The sequence below is a fragment of the Astatotilapia calliptera genome, chromosome 1 (genome assembly GCF_900246225.1).
Source record: "Astatotilapia calliptera chromosome 1, fAstCal1.2, whole genome shotgun sequence".
Taxonomy (NCBI): Eukaryota; Metazoa; Chordata; class Actinopteri; order Cichliformes; family Cichlidae; genus Astatotilapia; species Astatotilapia calliptera.
In genome coordinates, this window is record NC_039302.1 from 28,571,349 (window position 1) to 28,592,832 (window position 21,484).

At 40.4% G+C, this 21,484-nt stretch overlaps 1 protein-coding gene across 1 annotated transcript in view; it reads left to right on the forward strand.

Moving 5' to 3' along the window:
• hcn4 (hyperpolarization activated cyclic nucleotide-gated potassium channel 4) overlaps positions 1–20,658 on the forward strand; it is a 74,791-nt gene extending 54,133 nt beyond the window's left edge. The window contains exons 7-8 of the mRNA XM_026173185.1: positions 15,560–15,724; positions 17,941–20,658. Of these exons, the coding sequence (XP_026028970.1) occupies positions 15,560–15,724; positions 17,941–20,207 (2,432 nt within the window). The 3' untranslated portion in view covers positions 20,208–20,658. The remainder of the gene's footprint in view (positions 1–15,559; positions 15,725–17,940) is intronic.
• Positions 20,659–21,484: the final 826 nt, after the last annotated feature.

Sequence of the window (21,484 nt, forward strand, 5' to 3'; positions counted from 1 at the left end):
GGGTTCTACAGAAATAATGAAAAGATGGCAGGCAATCTGTCTCTGCACATGCCAAAACTAATCAACATTTTCAACAACATGGCCCCAGCTCTCTCCAGGGCCATTTTGTCTCAAATGTTGTCCAAAATGTTCCAGCCTTTGGGCCCTCTTCAGCGAGACTCAGATTCAGAGAAATGTTCAGTCTGCTTAAAGGCTTTTTTCCCAGCACATGTATCCCAGTAATGGCACAGTTTGGGCGAAAGCTTGGCCACTTGAAGATGCTGAGTCAAAGCTACTCAAGAGGACAATTTCACTGAAATGCATTAGAGTAAATGCATCTACATTTAGGTTCTTTCGTCCTTAAGTAAACATAAGTATCACAAGTCTAAGGAGCTTGGAAAGAAAAGCGTCTGGACTTCTTTAAGTTGCTTGAAGATGTTTCACCTCTCAGCCGAGAAGCTTCTTCAGTTCTAAGCTCAAAAGGTGGAGAGTCCCAGATTTAAACCCAGTGGGAGTTTCCCCCCAAAGAGGGACAAAGGACCCCCTGATGATCCTCTACCTAATCACATGAGCCTCATGTGATTAGGTAGAGGTATCAGCTTCTCGGATGAGAGGGGAAACGTCTTCAAGCAACTCAAAGAAGTCCAGACGCTTTTCTTTCCAAGCTCCTTAGACTACAATGACGTGGATGACTGAGAACCTTCACAGACATATTGCCGTACATTTTGGGAGGAACACCCTTCAACTGATGCGGGAGTATGAAAGGGAATCAAGAAAAATAGCAGATTATAGGAACCATCTCCGTTTCAACCTGAGATGCAGACAAAGCAGAGTTGTTCCTAAGAGCCTGCAACTTGGATCCACTGTCAGGGGATACAGAGCAGACTTGATTCTACGGAGAGCACAAAATCAGCTTCTAAGTGAAAGGATAAGACAGGTCCATTTCAGTATAGATGCCCTCCAGAGCAAGATTAGCCAGACTCTGCAGGAACTGGAAACCCTTCTACCCTCTCCAATTTTAGAACAAGTTTGTGGACAAGGCTCAGCGGGCCCAACACTCTAAAGGAAAAGAAAGACAACGCAGGAAATTCTACACCTTGCTTTCAAGAACACTCACTCCTCAGTCTGAACCTACACAACTCAGAGAAGAACACACACCTGAGGACAGTCAAGAAAAATGGGTGAAGAACTTTTCGGACCGGAATCTCACTGAACCTGAAAAGAAAGTATTAGCCAAAGGACTCAATTTTGCCATTGTTCCGCAACAGTTGCCCATAGTGGACCTCATCACAGCCACAGAAACTGCCATACGGATTAACAAATTATCACAGACAGAAGCAGAACAAATCAGGATGAAAGTCTCAGCCACCCTCTCCAGTGCCAAAGTCCCCCCGTCTAACCTCACATTACAAGAAAAGAAGGCCGTTGCTTCCCTGAGCAAAGACCACAACATCACTATATTACCAGCTGATAAGGGAAGGTGCACCATGGTCCTAAACACAATGGATTACCACACAAAGATCACTACTCTCTACTCTCTCTCTCTTCAAGACCTTGAAAGGGACAAAATCATTGACCGCCTTTACCCAGTGGATGCCATACCCTGCATTTACTGACTTCCTAAGATCCACAAGGAAGGTGTCCCACTCAGACCCATTGTCAGTAGCATAAACTCAGCCACTTACGACATCTCGAAACACCTTGCTACCATCCTAGCACCTCTTGTGGGGAACACCCCACATCACATCAAGAACTCCACCGACTTCACCGACAAGGTCCAGAAACTTACCCTGGACCCAGATGAAACCATGGTGTCCTTTGATGTAGTCTCCCTCTTCACTTGCATACCCACCACGGAGGCAGTGGAGACTGTCAGAAAACAACTACAAGAAGACGGCTCCTTGGAAGACAGGACCAACTTCACACCCGATCAGATTTGCACACTGTTAGACCTCTGCCTCACCACTACATATTTCAAATACAACGAGGGTTTCTACAGACAAAAACATGGCTGTGCCTATTGTAGCCAACCTTTACATGGAGGAAGTGGAAAGCAAGGCTCTTGGCTCTTTTAAAGGGAGAGTACCCAGCCACTGGTACAGATATGTAGACGACACCTGGGTCAAAATCAAAAGACAAGAAGTGGAATCTTTCACTGCACACATTAACGCCGTGGATAAAAACATCAAGTTCACCAGGGAAGACACAAAGGATAACTGTTTGCCTTTCCTGGACTGCGCTGTGCACATTGAAGAGAATGGCAACCTCAACATTGAAGTTTACCGGAAGCCCACACACACGGACCAGTATCTCCTCTTTGACTCCCATCACCCTCTGGAACACAAACTTGGGGTAATCAGGACCCTACACCACCGGGCAGAACATGTTCCCTCTAAGCCTGAAGGGAAAAAGAAGGAACACACACACATGTAAAGGAAGCACTTAAAACATGCGGTTATCCTAAATGGGCGTTCTTAAAGTCAGCAAAGATGCACAGAAAAGAAGATCAGACACCAGCGAGGGAGGATAAGAAGGACAGACGCAACAACATTGTCATCCCCTATGTAGCCGGTGTATCAGAGAAACTTAGGAGAATTTTTTCCAAGCACAACATCCCAGTTTACTTCAGACCCAGCAACACACTCAGACAAAAACTGGTTCACCCGAAAGACAAAACTCCTAAACACAAACTTAACAATGTGGTGTATGCTGTACAGTACAGCATGGAATGCCCAGACTTCTACATCGGAGAGACCAAACAGCCACTTCACAAGCGCATGGCACAACATAGAAGAGCCACCTCCACGGGACAAGACTCAACAGTTCATCTGCATCTAAAGAACAAAGTTCACTCTTTCGAGGATGCCAATGTTCACATTTTGGACAGAGAGCACAGATGTTTTGAAAGAGGAGTGAAAGAAGCCATCTATGTCCACTGTGAGCGACCATCTTTGAACAGAGGCGGTGGTTTACGACACCAACTGTCTGCCATCTATAATCCAGTTTTCAGTTCCCTTCCCAGACACCTTAACGCCCACTCACATCCTGGGCCATCTGACCTCAGGAAATCACATGATAGGGTGGGGCCAGGTTTCACAATGAGCTCACCCGAAACCCTGGCTGATTGGGACCCACACCCGCATTCACACCTTGGCTCATGTGATTAGGTAGAGGACTATCAGGGGGTCCTTTTGTCCCTCTTTGGGGGGAAACTCCCACTGGGTTTAAATCTGAGACTCTCCACCTTTTGAGCTTAGAACTGAAGAAGCTTCTCGGCTGAGAGGTGAAACATCTTCAAGCAACTCAAAGAAGTCCAGACGCTTTTCTTTCCAAGCTTCTTAGACTACGATGACCTGGATGATTGAGAACCTTCACAGACATAAGTATCACAACACACAAAAGTGCGAAAGCACTGATTCTGAAACCAAAATTGGCTTGCTTGCTTTAATCTTAAGCCTTGGATCCGTAATTATTTTCCCTTTCGTGTAATATAGGCACAAGGCTTTTGACTCCATTATCCTGTGAGTATTGCTGGCAGTGCCACTTCTCCTGGGGTGTAAGGGTGGGGGCTAGTGAGGTAAGCCTAGAGCTACTGGGAGTTTGTTACCAAACATGAGTTAGTCATTCATGAAATTAATTGGTGCAGGATCAGCACAGAGAGTGTGCGGCACATGTGGATTTCAGTGTGGCTGTCAGTATCAGCAAGCAGAAGTCTGAAAGCAGTGAGTGTTTTTTTTCTGAACAAAAATATGGAGATCCACCCTGCATAGATTGTAATGTTTTGTGACTGTGTGAGCAAATGAATGAGAAACAGAAACCGTCCAGTCTTCTGTCTGTCTTCTTATTGTCAAACTGTGTCATTATCAGTGGATCCCAGTTTGCAATTCAGTTAATTGTGTATGTATTTGCTCTTCTGCATCTCAACAAAATTACATACCCTAACTCATTCACTTATGGACAATCTGAATTATTTACACAATTATTTACTCAGCAGTCTACTCCAATTTGTTAGCTGTTGGATTAGCTCAAGCCAGAGAGCCTAAAGTCTAAAGTGGACACGACATGCCCTGGATGGGAGCGTCTGCTGGGCACACAGCGATCCAGATGAGAGGGGAAATGTAATGTGACTGCAGTACTAACGCCAAGGGACACATGGATCGGTGCCAAGGCTGCTCTCTGGACGCTGCGCTGGGCTCAAAAAGAAAACATGCGCCCAGCACCACAATCCTCCACTTGCCTATTTCTCTCCTTATAGTACAATATTGAATCGCTTAGTATCCAAATAGCATCTCTGCTACCCACTTAGCGACCAGACTGAGGAGGTTATTGTGTTGTTATAGTTCATCCTTTGTTGGCTGCAGTGTTGGCAGTGCAGACTGTGGTCTCACTTGGTTAGAGTAAAGATCAGTAACCTTGTGGTGGCTGTGCATGCCAGTCAGAGGTGCTTATCAAAAACTGCCTTTGATTGTGCCTCTAAGATGGCTCACTTTGACTCTCAGTGAGTGGCTTGTAGTATCTCTAAGTTGGTTGAAAAAAAGAAAGAAAAAAAGACAGAGTCAGAGGGAGGGAGGGGACTGAAGAAGAGAGATGAGTTGACTGCACACTTTTCAATCTCCTGTGTCATCTTTTGGCTGTACTCACTCTGAGTGGTTCTCTGTAAATTGTGCTCTCTAAATCCCTAGTCTTGTGAAATCCTAGGTTAAGGAATTAATACTTCTCCCATTTATTCTCACTCTCAATTCTTTCCCTCACCCCCAATCCCACTATCAGTGTTCAGAGTGGCTGTGCTATATAGCTGCCAAATGGCCACCTCGACCGAGTGAGTCAGTGCAAGGGGCTTGCAGGAGCAAAGGCCCAGGTAATCCTTCAGTCCATAACCCAGCTAACACCTCTGCAGCTCTTCTGCTGGAGAAGTTATTTGACTGAATGACAGAATGGTTGATATTATATATAGAATAACAGGTTGGATAGGATGATATATTTCTGTGTTTTCACACAGTGGAAGATTTGATACAACATAATATGTTGTGACACATGGTTGGGCTGCATCGTCCAAACACTAAAGGTGCCATGCTGTCAGCTGTGAATATGATGTAATGCTGCAATGTTATGTGTACAACTGATCAGTCACAACATTTACACCACTGACAGGTGAGGTGTGTAACACTGATTAACTCATTATAATGCAGTGTTTCGCTGGGAAACCATGGATCCCAAAATTCGCATTCACATTACTGTGATACCAGACCAAGCAGAAAAAAAGCCATAGCAACACCACCCCCAACAGCATTGGCCTCACCTAGTGGGACAATATGCCCCACCACATTACAAAGATTACCCTGGAAAGGCTTGAGGACTGCAACAAAGAATCCAAGGCACTGACCCAGCGTTCTAAGTCCCCCGATCCCAATCTAATAGAGCATTCAAAAGAGATGCCAGATATGCCAACCCACAGGATCCAAAAGATCTACTGCCAACATCACTAGGTTGCCCTGTTGTGTCTGGCACTGCAGAACAACCAAAGAGGTCCTCTGTTTGGGGACGGGAATTGAGAACCGATTCTTGTAGAAATTCTCAGTAGAATGGAAATGTTAGTTTGCCTGCCTATCAATCCTGCTTATCAGTTCTTGCACTCGCACATTATGGATCAAAGTGTTTTTTTTAATGATTTTGTTATATTGTGGTTAAGGAGTATACACTGTATACACTAAGTAGTGCTTGCAGAGTAAAATATATGCATTATTAATCCAATTGTATTATTTCCTGGTCAGTAGCAAACGATATGTCATTGCTTTCAGCAGTTCCTGCACTAGATTTCTTTAAAGGATTTGTATTTAGTACTTTATTTACCAGGCTTTTTTGAGCCAAAACAGCTGTAGATTTGAATATTTTCTACAGTACTGTACAAAAAGCCTTGAGACAGTCCTCATTTCTTTATATTTTACTTGTAAAATGGAAAATATGTAAATTCATTTACTGATGCGTGCAGACATGCATGGGAATACATTGTATATAAGGCAAAAAAGGATTTTGCACAATTCTAAGGAGCTTGAAAGTCAGTACTTTGTAGGACCACTTTTGTTTTTCAACACAGTTTAAACTCTCTCAGGTTTTTCCCTGTTTCTAAAGAACATGACTTTCAGATATTATTCATCTGCTGTAGATCTTTTGTAGGTCTGCCACTTCTTTTGTCCTCCATTTGTCCAGTTTCTTCTGATTTCTTAAGGACATTGCCTGCATATAGAAATATGTCAAGTTGACTTACTGCAAATAGGTGCAAAACATTCTTCTTTGCCTGCCAAAGTGCATTATCTTCAGCATATCTTGTAGATTCTTCTAACGAAATGGGAACAAATTATACGACTTGCATAAGGTTCCTACTAACAAAGAGCCTAAAGATACAATTTCTTAAGTTATATGTTATGTGTAAACACACTAACTGTTCATCCCCTAATTAGGTGGTCTTTTTTATGCTTAAATGGTTTAGTGTTTAGTCTAAAACAAACAAAATAATACAAACAAGCAAGCAAACAAAAACAACAACAACATTCTTCTAAAAATGGCCAACAACAGGCACAATAACTGGACTGAAAATAAGTTAACAGTCAGCCAGTGTCCACAGAAAAAGACCTTTAGAAAGCCTGGAGGACTATCATTACAACAAGTCTGGTTCCTTAGAACTATAATCAAAAGGAAAGAGGGGTGGCTCAAGACTTTTGCACAGTGTTGTAAAAATCATGCAGCTGAAGTTCAAGATGGTGAAAAAGAGATGATGAGATGTGACAGGACCTCGGCATCAGCCACGATACTGAAAAGAAAAAATTCCAGAAATGTTTTACCTGTCTGTGGTTGCTAGCAAACAGAAGGTGTTCGTGTGGCTATGCTAATGCTGTGAGGGAGCGAACATTGCATGTCACTGGGAATCAGTGAGCCCGTTGTGGATGTTCCAAAGGTTAGAGAGTGTCCGCTCTGTAGGCTGGGGGCTCTGTCGGGAAGGGAGATGGGACCTGACAGCAGGACTCAGAGTCCAGGTGAGCTTTGCCACACCAGGCTGCAGGACACAAATTCTTTATCGCAGACCAAGGCGGCCTGCTCATATTTATTAATTCACACTCATACACACGTACTCACACACACACTTGTAACCACAGAGAAAGACGGGTACAACCACACACATGTAAACATCATGCAGATAGATGCATACTAAGACAAACACATTCAAAGGGCAGCATTTGTATTCACCTACATTCATTAAGTAGCTTTCCTGTACCTCATGTATTACACTGGTTCATCCCTTAAATGATTTTTATGCTTAAGTGATTTGAGGTTAAGCAGCTTAACAAATAAACACAGAACAAATTTCATGTTAAAATAAACCTTTGTTAGTTTAAATATGAAACCTATTCACTTACATGCATTGACTATTTTTTTTAATCTCATCTGAACATGTTATTGTCTTGACTTGTATCAGTCTTATCTAAAAGGTTTTTTCCCCCTAATTGACTGCATTTTATCCAGCTTCCTGCATCCCTGTAAGGATGGGAAAATTATAAAATCTCACAGAGAACATAATTAGTGGACCTCTACAATGTGTATACATGTTATGGACCATGGAATATTTTTCTTATAACAATTTTTTAAAATTAAGCTGGAGATGATGAGAAGCCTGATTTCAAATAAATTTGAGATAAAAAAAAAAAAAGAAAAAAGGACGATACGCTGACAAAAACCTCACAAACTGCCACATGAGTAAAACCTGAACCGCTCCACAGGAATGCCTTTATTGCCAACACCATGCTTCAGACAAAGGATAAGGACACTGTGGTCCAGTGTTTTGAAAGCATTTGTGAGAACAAAAAGCATAATCATAGAATTCCTTTAGTTAATAAATAAAAAATTAAATACTTTTAAAAGTGTCAGCATTAGAGGGCTAACTTAGACAACATTTTAAGAATTTTAATACGCAGCCAGCAAAAGTAGGGAAGATTGAAGAGCTCTAAAGATCAGAGAGCTCTAAAATCAGAGGCATGCAGAGTGGGAGGAGAAGCTGCAGGAAGTTAATGAGCCAATAGGTGAGCAGGAGGAGAAGGGAGCTTGCATTGGCAGCAGGGAGTGACCAGGCAGCTTGGCATTTTGGTGATGAAGTGAGCAGTGAGCAGAATGGAGTGGAACTTAATGAGAAATGTGGCTGGAGGTGGTGAAGCCTGGCAAATAGGTGACTGGGAGCAAAGAAGGCTGGCTGGTACACAAGGCACAGTCTAATGTACCAACCTGACCGTACACCTGTGGGTTACAGAACATTCTGGCAAAGACCAGCAGGAAAGTTTGGTTTGATATAATACAGAAGTTTATAAAATAACAATGAGCATGCGTGTCAGCAGCTGAAAGGAGCAGCTACGCCCAAGAAAGAAAAAAAAAAAACATGCACATAGACAGACAGGGAGCTGCAGGAGTCAAGATAAAAGGGGTTGGATATTTGTTGGAAATCACAGGGACATATGTTGTCCAGGTTGGTGTTTTTTTTCTCTAGTTGTGTAGCAATCATTATGACAAGCATGCCGGGTATATTAAAAACATCATTAATGATTCCAAAAACAAGACTTGTCTTTAGAGAAAAAATATATTCCCTTTCTAGTTTTGCCAACATTTTTATACAACAGCTGTCCTGTAAAATGTCAAAAGACAGCTGGAACTTGTCATTTCTTCTACTGGCATTCAGCTCTGCTGTATTCTCATTTGATGTGTGCCATTCAGTGATGATTCAGGTTTTGATACATGCTTTTAAATAATATTACGGTATCCAGAATATTTTGGCAAGTAGACTAAAGGAAGGTCAATTTAGGTAAGCTTTACTGCACAACATTCAGCCAGTTTTCATTCGCACACATAAAATCCAACATATGAGAATTGCAAACGTTGTCGTAAAGAAGATTTTAGCAAATATAAAAAAAAAAAACTCTTTCCAGGTGCATTTTTTTTCTAGATTCTTCCTTTCTTATTATTTTTCCCACACACACAATTTACTCTCCTCTTTGCCTCTTTGAGAGCTGGTGGAGGGGCTCAGGGGAGCCATCGTTCCTGTACTAAGAGCCTGGGACACATGGGCTGCATCATCCAACAGAAGGCTATATGTATCCTGACCTTGGTGAACACACATGGGCTTCCACTGGGTGATGTCTTCATCCTCTTTTAGCAGAGAAACATCCAATTTTAATTAGGCTCATTCTTTTTTAATGAATGCATTGTCAGTTAAGTGTGAAAAAGGAGTGTATCATGGTAATGGTAAAATGTTGTGTCTTCAGCACTGGCATGCCCAAATACAGTACTGGAAACAAGAATGACAAAAGAATACTATCACCATGTCATATATTGATCACAACCAGTCAGCTGTTTTGTATGTTGATAATATTATAGCTTTGTTCATTATGAATAACAAAGCCCAGAAATTGAACCGATAAAGAACTGTCTCAGTGTTAGTAAAGACCAAACAGTAAAGGGTAATTGTAGAAGCAGAAGTCAGTTTGAGGAGAAAACACACACCCCTCAGAGAACACAGGCAGAGCGACACCATCTAAGCTTGTTCTATGCTTTCATGCAGGATTTGGGGAGCACTGCGATGAGTCAGAGATGTGAGTAAGCAATGGGAATAGAACATTCATAAATAAATTGAATGTAACTTATGAACCATCAACAAAAGCAGCCTCAATTTGAAATGGAGTGCAGAAGTGCTCATCAGTGTAGCATAGTTTGTGTTTTACATTTTAGAGTAGGCTCCAATAGAGACCCAAAGCATTCAAATTATATAAAATGAATACAAAATATATGCATAGAGAACAAAACATAAATACAGCAATACTATAATGCAGAATTATTCAAGTTTGTATTTAATGTGAAATTTCTGACTTGTCATCACAGAGAAGTCATATGGCCGAACTGTTAGGCTATGTTGGGTATTCTTTTGCTCTTCGTGGAGTTCTTTTGCAATCAAGTTGCTACCACCATTAACAATAGATCACAATTAGATATATATTAGTCCATGACTTTGATAAAGTCATATCTCAAAAAACAGCTCCTCAGTGGCCCAAGACGCTTCTAACATATAAATATTTAATACTGACCATCAAGGTACCGTATATGCTTTTAGCATACTAATTTTGTGGCTATTACATGTATATATTTATTGAGTTCTTTTTATAACACTTGGAGTTCAGATGAACCTGTGTTTGGCTTCCCTTTCTTTCGGCAAACTCAGTTACAGGCCTGATAGCTAACTGTGCCTCAATACCTGACTTCCTGCAGAAACCCACAGAACAAGAGGATTTAATACAGAGCTGTGACACTCCTCTCCAAAGGGGATTACTGGAGCAGTGCTGTGAGAAATGGACCCCCCTTCCCCAGCACAGCTATAGCCAGGGCTACCCTGCCAGCACACACTCGCAACACATCTGCAAACAAGCATTGCAAATTTGTATATAGACTGTTGTTTTACTCAGTCGTTCACATCCACTCACCTCTCTTGCTAACTTAGGTATTGTCCATTCAGGCTCTCACACACAAACAGTAAAACACTGCATATGAGGTAGAGCTGGGCGATATATCGAGTTTTTAAAAAATATCGATATATTTTTATACGAGATATAAGATGTGACAATATCCTTTATATCGATATAGTCTATGTTACGTTATAATTATACTTGTGGAGCCGCAGGTTTGCCTCTCTTTCGTCCACTTTCGTCTTTACGCAATGTTACTCGGCCTCGCCTCTCCTTCACTGAACACAACTCCTCCTCGTCCCCCATCGCTTCACCTGCAGGAAGCGACAAGATGGACACGGCAAATCTCCGTTAACGAGTTACTGCGCATCGCCCCGTGCGTGGGGCTGGACGGCGTCAACGTGTTAGCTAGCTAACCATGCTAACGAGCTAACCACGCTAACGCCATGCAACCCAGAGGGGCTGCACGGACTAAAATCCTTTCATTCTCTCAAAAGTTGACAGTGCGCCTTATGTATGAATTCTGGTTGTGCTTGATGGCCGCGAACCGATTTTATGTGGAACACGGCGCTCAGCAATCTGTCAAAAAATGTTTTAGTACGACTTTAGTAAGCTACGGAGCTGCACCGCTTGATGGATTGTCGGAGCATTACGGCTGAGCCTCGCGGAGTGATACGTACTGTGCTTCAACGTAATATTACCCTACTGTGTATAAGGACTATAAATGGCACCTGTTAAGAGACGCGGTTGCGAAGCGGATTTCAAACTCCAGGCTGTCAGTCACGCAGTACAAGTTGGGAACAGAGCAGCTGTGAAATCTGTCTTTGTTATTGTGCTCAGCGTCTTTTAGTTTACATTTTGACTGCACAATTGTGAGCTTTTTGTTATGCACAAAAACAACATTGTTTTCTTTTATTTATGGAGCATTATTATTTAATAAATGCTCATAATTTATTTTTGAGTAAATTTTATGTACATCTGCTCTATGTTAATAAAAGTGCCTGTGTGACATCTGGGACACAGCTTTGACTAAGAACTCTCTTTTTGTTCTTACTTTATGGCTTTAAAAAAATATATCGAGATATATATCTTATATCGCCATCCAGCTAAAAAATATCGAGATATGAATTTTGGGTCATATCGCCCAGCCCTACCATCAGCTTGTCCTCGGTCACGGTTTCCTTCCACATAAAGCTTTGCAAAAACTGCATAAAAAGAGCTTGCAGCAACAAAAACATAATATTCCAGAAACACGCTTTGCCGATCCGATCAGCTGTTCGTAACACTTCCCACAGCGAAACAGACGTCAGACGAACTGTCACATGTCCGCCATTTGCTGGCCGAAACCGGAAGTGACGTCATTTCGCGGAAATTGTAGTTTTTTTTACTTGTAGGCCTTAAAAACCTATACTGGTCATGTTTGACTTTTCTGAATAGTTGCTGGGATGCTTAGAACTCGAATTGCACTGCTGGAAATAGTTTATTTTGATGCACCTGCTGTTTTCTTTGCAAATTTGCATCATAGGATTGTTTTTTTTCGCTTTTCCTGCAGTATATAAAAATTGGTGTATCTCCAAAATAAAACTATGAAGACACTCAAAATAAATTTCCTGTTGTTGTAAACTATTTTTTGCAACTTTTTTTGTATTTAAAGTTTTGAAGGATAAACCTCTTAAATTTCTCCAAGTAGTAATATATGTTAAAAAAAAAAAAAAAAAACGATTTTCAATTTTTTTTTTTGTAGTTTATTGCACTTTTTTGCAATTAATGTAGTTACTATGGACTTAATGCATACATATTATTAAAATATGGGCTATAACAGTTGCATAGCAAATTGAAATGCTCCCACAAATGGCTCTACAACATGTAAAAATATAATATAAGCTCTGGCGGACTTGGTTCTATAGTAGGTCTTAAAGGGTTAAATAAATATCGTCAAATAATCGAGATCTCAATTTCAGTGAAAATAATCGTGATTATCATTTTTGCCATAATCGAGCAGCCCTAGTACACAGTGTATTTCTTACTTGCTTCGCTGCCAAATCATGCATTCTCTCTTCATCAGTTCCCTTGTCTCAATTTTCAAACCACTGCACACAATCATAGCCACTTCACACTCAGTGACCAGAAGAATACAAGGGCTTGTTTAGCCTAATGGAAGCCAGGGCAGTCTCTGCGCAGTAGTTTGTGAAACTCATTGTCATCTTACGTTGTTTTTTTTGTTTGTTTTTGTCATATAAAAGCCAAAATTGCTCTGTTCACTCATATATTTTTTATTTCTTTATTTCGCTAACAAATGGATAATGTCACAGTGGCTACATTTTTCTCTCTATAGTGCTATATGTCTTATATATAGTCTATATGTGCTTACCAATATCTGTCACTGACAACTGCTACACCATGAAGACTTTCATTTTAGGTTAATGAGTTCCTTTTGCAGATCGTGATAAGAATAATGTTTTTGTATCTGCAGTATGCAGTATAAGAGGGTTGGGCAGGGTAAAGGAAAATAAAATCTCCCCCAAAGAACATTAGGCTCTTATGTACACCAAGGTCATGGTCAATAAAATGAACTGAAGTTCAAAGTGTTAATGCTATGGTGATCTAACACCCTGTTTCTTACTGCCATTTTTGTATTGACAATATATAAGCATAAAGGGAATAATATATAGGCATTCTAAGCTAAATTATGTTGATCTTCTGACCTGTTCTTCAAGGCTACATGAGGTCATACTTTCATAAAATATCTTTTCTTTTTAAAATTGTGATAAAATTCTACTGCCCTTGTTTGAACAGGCAACATTTAGGAAAGTATACTGATATAGGGGATTCTAGATATCACATTATAGATTGCATTCAAATACCATGACCAATGATCTCACTTTTACACTTCACAGCTGCATTTCTTTTAAGTTGAATAGTGGCATTGTAAAGCGCTTTGGGTGCCTTGAAAAGCGCTGTATAAATCCAATCGATTATTATTATTAAAATATGTTAAAGAAAATAGGTTTAAAGAAAGTATTGTCCAGAGAATGAGCTCCCTAACAAGCTGTAGTTTAACATTCTGTTTAAGTTTCAGTTATTCATGTTATTTAAAATTAATATATACTATCCATTACTACTACTCCTGCATAATGTTTGTGTAATCATGGTAAACAGCCAACATGCTACCCTTGCTCCATGCTACTGCAACCCCAACCTTCCTCAAGTAACTTTAAAATAAACAAATAAATAAATAAATAAATAAATAAATAAATATATATATACATATATATATATATATATATATATATATATATATATATTGCACTTATGATAATGTAATAACAATAATGTAACATGGTTAACACTATCTGACTTTACCTGTGTCTTTACTGCTCCATAAGCAATGCATGAAGGTGAGCAGATGCAGGAAGATGAAACTAATGCAACTATAAGACAGCAGCAGACAGTAGCCTAAAGAGCCTAGCGCAGATAAGTTTAAATGAATAACGACATTACATTTGTTTATTTTCTAATTTGGTTTATCTTGGTCTGTCCTCATGTGATTGGTAGAAATATTATATTATATATATATATATATAATATACATATTATAGCTTTGTTGATATTTTGATATGAGTACTAATTTTAACAGGATGAAAGAAACTGATATGATTAGCTTTGATTGTGTCTAGCCTCTAACAAGCCCTGGATCATTGACAGCATCCATTTTACATCATGCGCCCACACACAGCTCACTTTCAATGGAGCCACATATGAAAACTTGCACAACAGAGAAATTTACATGTTTTTTTGTTTGTTTTCTTTTCTCTGTCATGTCTCCATGTTGATGAAAGAGGCTTTTGATATGTGCAAAAAGAAGATCTAACACATTAATAGATAAAATAAAAGCACATGAAAAGTAGATTTTACATTTGAGAGTCAAACTATTCTAGTGGGATTTTTTAAACAATTTGATCTCATATAAAGAAAGTGTATAGTGTGGCATTATTGAGAGGATAAGTGTCAGAATGAGCTGGATCCTGGGTTTATAAGAAACAGGCAGTGCGATACAGACCACAGGAAGGGGGATGACAGCTTGATGTGATGATATAAATGTTAAACAGAAAGGATATTAATAAACTATTAATCCCATGGTATAAATGACTATTATTAATATATATGTACACAAGTCAAAGTTAATGTAATATAAAGTTATAGAATATACTATATTTTACTTATGTATACATCATTTTTATATAAGCATATTTATATGCACATAGTGTATCTTGTCTTCATATATTGCCTTACTGTCATGATCAAACACACATATAGCACGCTATATTAACATGCGTTTGTGCAGCCCAGATGCACATATATGATTATTTGCAAATTCAAACTCTTCCACAGCAATATTCCACTTAAATAAACAAGATTTGCATGCAGCAGAGACATAGTTGTACCCACACACGGGACTGTGAATTAGAACTGTACAGTAGTAAATGAAGCATTCGTTTTCCTGAGTACTTCTGGCAGATAAGGGCTGGCAGACATGTGAAAAAAATAAGTATTGCACTGCTGCACAAAATGATTTTTGCTAAAACAGGAAAATATTTTCTGTTAAATTATATGTTACAGTTTACATGCTGTATTATCAGGTAAAAAACATGAAAGTCATGAAATTATATACTTCAGAAAATAATAAATATCTGTTTTGTTTTTTTTTTAAAAAAACTAAGAATACCTTTTTGTTTACTTTTTTAAATACGTGTATTTTATGTAGAGAGGATGGCTTGTAAAAAAAAAAGATAAAATCTATAAATATATTTAAACTTGAACATACATTGACTCATTTTGATGATGGTGGTGGAGAGAGCTGTGAAATACGCTGGATCAGAATCTCTTCAGAAAGGTTTTATTTAGTTGAAATTGTGTTTGTAATTTGATAATAATTAAACATCTGGCACCGTTCCTAGTTTAGCCTTTAGTAAAAAGTACTACTTCCACGGGTATACATTTTTTAAAAATTCTGGCTATATTGCAGGTGACCTCCAGCTTTAAACACCAGAAAACACTCATGTCTTATCTGTTGTGTTTTCTTACAGAGATTTGTTTGCTAACACGGGGCAGAAGGACAGCCAGCGTCCGAGCTGACACGTACTGCCGCTTGTACTCATTGTCTGTTGACAACTTCAATGAGGTACTGGAGGAATATCCTATGATGAGAAGGGCCTTTGAGACTGTTGCTCTGGACCGGCTGGACCGTATTGGTGAGAAAATCACATCCAGTCTCATCCATTTAAGCCAAAGTGCAAACCAGTACTACATATTTTCATTTAGTGAGTTTTGATAGCATTTTCCATCAAGAGAGCAAACACTTTCAAACCAGAACTGGAGCTCTTAGACAAAACTTAGGGGGTTTAAAACTGTTCTCAGTGATACTCAGTGACTGAAATTACTTTCAAAGTCATCTGCATATAAACATGCAGATAGAGCTCCGGTTTTAAAATCCCTGTGTGACTTCTCTTACTCATACAATTGATATTCTCTCCATATCCATCACTGTTCCCAGGCTCAGCCTAGGCAGATGAAAAATTCACAATGAAACGCATGCCTGTATCATCACTCAGCCTTCGCTGCATGCTGTTTTATCCTCAGCTATGTTTAGAATGGTAGATAGCGAAAATGCTTTAGGGGGTCTCTTTGTAGAAAATGGCTGCTTTGAAAAAGATGTGGTGGGCTGATAGGAATGTTTCTGTGAAATGGTCTCTTGTGTCCATCCCTTCTCCTGGGCTTGATGCCTATGTACACCATGTTTCCTAATAAAGTAACTGAAACAGGTGAAATCTGCAAATTAATTACTCTCTTGATGGACTTGGCACAATCTGATTTGAAGTGTGCAGGTGATAAAAGGTCAAGAGGTGCAAGGTCAGGCTGGCTAAAATAGTTCCAATACGTCACAGAAAAAGCTCAAGTAATCTGACACCAGTCATAACAGAAAATTGGACAGATTGATCTGGGGCTTATAGCGTTTGCAGTATCATCAGATTTCACAGCCTTTTGTTAACACCAAATTGAAAATGGCAGTCATGTGAATTAACCCCATCACTGCTAGCGCAGCCACTGAACAATGACTAATGGACTCTAGCATCCAGACTGTGCACATTTTGTTAAGAGGGTAGTTTAGCAGTTGATATGCCTGCCATAATGACGCTCACCTTATTTCTTTGACCTTGTGCACACCTCACAGGTACTTCAAAGTACATACATTACCAGAGTGAAAACGTGACGGAGCACAAAAAGCTTTAGTAAGCAATAGTTAAATGAACAAATGAACACAGGATAATTGTTATTCTAAAATGGAATTTCAGATTTAGTATTAATATTTTTTCCACATAAATTTTTTTGTTGCATAGATGTTGCATTTTAGAACAAGAGCACTCAGAGAGCACAACTCCCTCCGAAGGACAAGGACTTTAATAAAGGCTATATAGTTAGCCTGTTATGGCATCATTGTGATGCCTTAGGACATAATATTTAAAAAAAAAAAAATATGTGTTCTCCTCATGCTCTTTCATACAGTTCCGATCAAAAGACCACTTGAAAAATGGCAAAAAAAAAATCATATTTTGCGTGTTTGGATCTTAACAAGGTTCCAAGTAGAGCTTCAACATGCAACAAGAAGAAATGTGAGACAAAACGTTTTTTTAAACATGCAATTTATTGAAAACAGCGCTTAAACTGAAACAGGCTGAAACATGCAAAATATGATGTTTTGCCATTTTTCAAGTGGTCTTAAAATTTTGATCAGGATTGTATGATATATAACCTGGTATGGTTTCTGGAGAAAAAGTTTCAAGGTCAACTTTGACCTCGGCTCTAACAATGAAGGTCAAGGTCAAATGCTTAGCCAACCTAGGCACTCATGTCCCCCAAGGCCTAGTATGTTATTGTGAAGTTTTAAGGGAATCCATTAAAAAAATTTTTTTAAGTTTTTATTAATTTTCACATTTGGTGTGACCTTGACTTTGACCTGATTTTCATCACAGTTAACTCAGTTCGAGCTGCTATTGGTATCTACCGTCACACAAAATTTGAAAATGATATCTTGAAAACTATGGACAAGAATGCTAACAAACTGAAAAACAAAAACGAATCAATTACACACTCCCTCTGAGAGGGATACCTCCAGGTTTATTGTCTTTTTTTCTTTTTTCTTTTTTACAGTGTTTATTTTGTATCAAGCATGTCACCAAAATATTGTTCACCAAAATATTCTGACACAATGGTTGTTTTACGATTTCCCCTTTTTACTTATGGAATCACACTAAAAGCTAATCTAATGTTTATCCTTTTCGTTCATACCTGTTATTATGCTAGCTTCTTCTTTTAGAAAGGGTTTTTGGAATATTCTTTCTTCTCTTACTTTTCACTCTTGTTTTCTGTGTGTCTGTCTTTGTGTGTGCATGGACATGCGCTCTTAAAGGCAAGAAAAACTCCATCCTGCAGCACAAGGTGCAACACGACCTCAGCTCTGGTGTACTCAACTACCAGGAGAATGAGATCATCCAGCAGATTGTGCAGCATGACAGGGACATGGCCCACTGTGCCCACCTCATGCAGAACGCTCCACCACAGACACCGCCCTCACCTACCCCTGTCATCTGGGCCCCACTCATCCAAGCACCTCTCCAGGCAGCAGCTGCCACCACCTCTGTAGCCATAGCCCTGACACACCATCCCCACCTCCCATCAACGCTCTTCAGACCTCCAGTTTCTGTCCTCGGTTCCCTGAAGGACCCTCCTAGCCGACTTAAAAAGTTTCACACATTTGTTCCTTCATCCACATCACCTGGCTCTGCTGGGGACTCTCCTTCTAGCACACCTTCTAAGCTGCAAACTGGGATAGACATGCCATTGCTGGCGTCTTTCCGGGCCCAGCAAATTACATCAGGTTCAGGGGCAACTAGTTCAAGCCAGCATGCTTCAGGTAGCGGAATACAACGCGGACCTTGCAGGTCTGGGCCTGTGTCCAGTGGAGGAGCAACCTCCGTGTTCCCGTTTGGTCAGTTTTCATCTTCTGGTTCACCTTCATCTAGTACGGCCCAGCTGCACCCTCAACCACAAAATCAAAAATCCTTCCGCTCTGGTACACCACCTCTCTCAAACCTCTTTCACCAAGGATCTATAGGTGGAAGCACAGGGTCAGGACTAAGTGGAAGTTTAGCTGGAGCTTGTGGTGGTGCTACGGGATGGACTTTAGGTGGAGCAGTTGGAGGTTTTGTGGAAGGGGCCACTGGTGGGGACACTTCCTGGGCGGGAGAGGACTATACAACTGGGTTGTTAGAAGTGACTTCTGGTGGGCACTCTGGGTTGGGAGGAGCTAATGGTGGATCAGTAGGAGGGATCTCAGGGGAAACCAAGGTAGGAGTATCTGAGGGAGCAGTGGAAACTGTTTGTAGCAGGTTATCAGGTGGATTGGTGGTACCCAATACATGTGGGCCCATAACTGATACGGCAAAGAGATCAATTGGGGGGACTTCCAGAGGATCACTGGTAATAGCTTCCGGGGGGTCAGTCAGTGGAACTTCTGGAGAATCACTGGCAGTGACTACCACTGGAGGATCCCTGGGACGGGCTTCTGATGGATCAGTGGGACTGGTTTATGGTGGAGCCTCAGGGGGAACATTTGGAGGATTTTCTTGTGATTCAACACAAGGAAATTCTGGCGGATCAATGGGGAGGACTTCTGGTGGATCAACAACTAGCCATTTAGGTGGAGGTTCAAGTGGGACAGTTGGAGGAGTGACTGGAGGACATATAGGCAGAGCAGTAAGTGGCACAATTGGAAGCCATATAGCAGGATCTACAGCTTGTTCTCTTGGAGGAATTACTTCTGGGCTTATTAGTTCCTCTCGCTGTCAGAGCCCTATATCTAATAATTCTCTATCTGGTCAGCTTCCCCAAAACCAACCACCTGCCAAGCCTCCTCAGGTGGCTCCTCTGCAGCAGTTTGCTGGAGGAGGCAGGACTACCAGTGGATTAAACCTTTTCCAGTCCCCTCCACAAGGTTCCCCATCCTCTGGTAGAGGACAGCACAGTCAGCAGCCTGCTGAGGGCTCCCCATCTTCCCTCAGCCATTCTAGCCTGGCAGGCCTCCAGTCTGGCTGCTTACCTCACCAGATGTCACTGGAAAGGTCTGCATTGGCTTCTCTGGCCCAGTATGGTTCAGCAAACGCCTCACCCTGCCTTACTCCAGTCGCACCCAGTCCCACTGTTCAAAGCCCTGTGGCAGGCAGGACTTTCCACTACAGTGACCCTTCTAGTGTCACAGGATCCCACAGTTCTTTGCTCATGCCTCAAACTTGTTTTCCTTCACAGCTTCCAAGCCAGCCACAAAGTACAGGAAGAGATTCCCCTCTGGGACGTTTTTCTGAGGACCTAAAGCTTTTATCTAGCTCCCATTCATCCCTGCCCCAGGAGGTGGCCCAGGTCTTAAGCCACCAAACTCCTTGCTCTTCAATAGAAACTGGGTATTACCCTTCTCCATTTTCCTCTCCTACTCTTGTACCCAAACCCTGTAGCTCAGTGCCAGGGCACATGACTCCTCCAATCCAGATGTCTCCGGGGCACCCTCACCAGACTTATTCCTCCGGGGCCTCACCAGCCTTGTCTTTACGGAGGGACTCTGCTGCCTTTTCATCTGATCTAGAACCTCAGTCTGTCCGCTCTAAACTCCCTTCAAATTTGTGAGGATTGATCACACCCTCCTGTGCTCCTTTGAACTAAAACACAAATGATCTCCATTTGTGGCATTCTTTTCTGTCTTCAGACTATTTTTCACTTTATTTTTACCAAGATTTTACATTTACTGTGATTTAAAAGACACTTCATAGGGCAACTCAGAGCTCTATAGTACACTTTGTTTGATTTATGCTTTTTCCTTTTATTATTCATTGATACTGTGTATATAGATAGAGTTATATTTAAATGATAAGTTAATCAAGGGACTAGGAGGGTGTGAAAATGATCTCCATTTAAAAGACAGTCATTTTATTTATTTCTATAACTATGCCAAATTCATGTTGTGATGTTTAGGTGATTCAATGGACTACCCAATAATACTCGTTTTCTGCAGGAACCTATGCACTAACACCTGCATGTATCAATGTTTTTGTCTTTCTTTCTTTTTTTTGCGTGTGTGTGTTTAAAAATTATCTACATTTTTAGCGAAAAAACATGCTTTGAGACAGACTGACTCTTGTATTATCTCATTTAGGATCACATATTGTTGATCCTTAAATGTATCTATTAGATTGTACTTATTTATTCTCTGTATAATCTTTTCAAAACCTTGAGGGATGGAGAAGAGATTTTAGGAAACCAAAAAGACTTTTCCTGTGGGATAATACTTCACCACTTCTTGACCCATTATCCTTGCTTTCTACCACTTTCTCAAATTACTACTGTTTTTGAAGCAGGGGTACAGGGGTTCAGCGAGCTCCCCTCCGTCTAAATATTGAGACGTAACAGTATGTGAGTGACTGGCTTTCTGCAGAGTCCTCAATCATGTCCTAACAAGCTCACTTTGTCTTCCAAGCTCATGTTGCTAATGTGTGTAGAAAGCATGTGAAAGCATATTTTTTCCCCTGACTGTGAGCAACTGTTAATGTGTGAGTGTTAGTGCTAATATGTGTGAATCAGTGGAACAGTCAGATGCAAAGCAAAACTTTTTCCTAGAATGATCATCAGAGCCTTTTTACACAAAAACTAGGACTTCCATTAGCGTGTATGATGCACTGTGTAGCACGCAAACAATTTAAAGTAAAAAATAGCCAGATGTTTAATATCCCACAAACTAGACTTTCATGTAGGAAAAACAGTATATTCAGTACACAATCTGAAGTATTTGAAAAATGCTGGAAGCTAGAATACACCTTGATATTTAATTACTTCTATTTTAGTTGTTATATGCTGTCAACAAAGACATTTTTGAAAGCTACTGCTGAGTTGGAGATGAAGTTGAATGT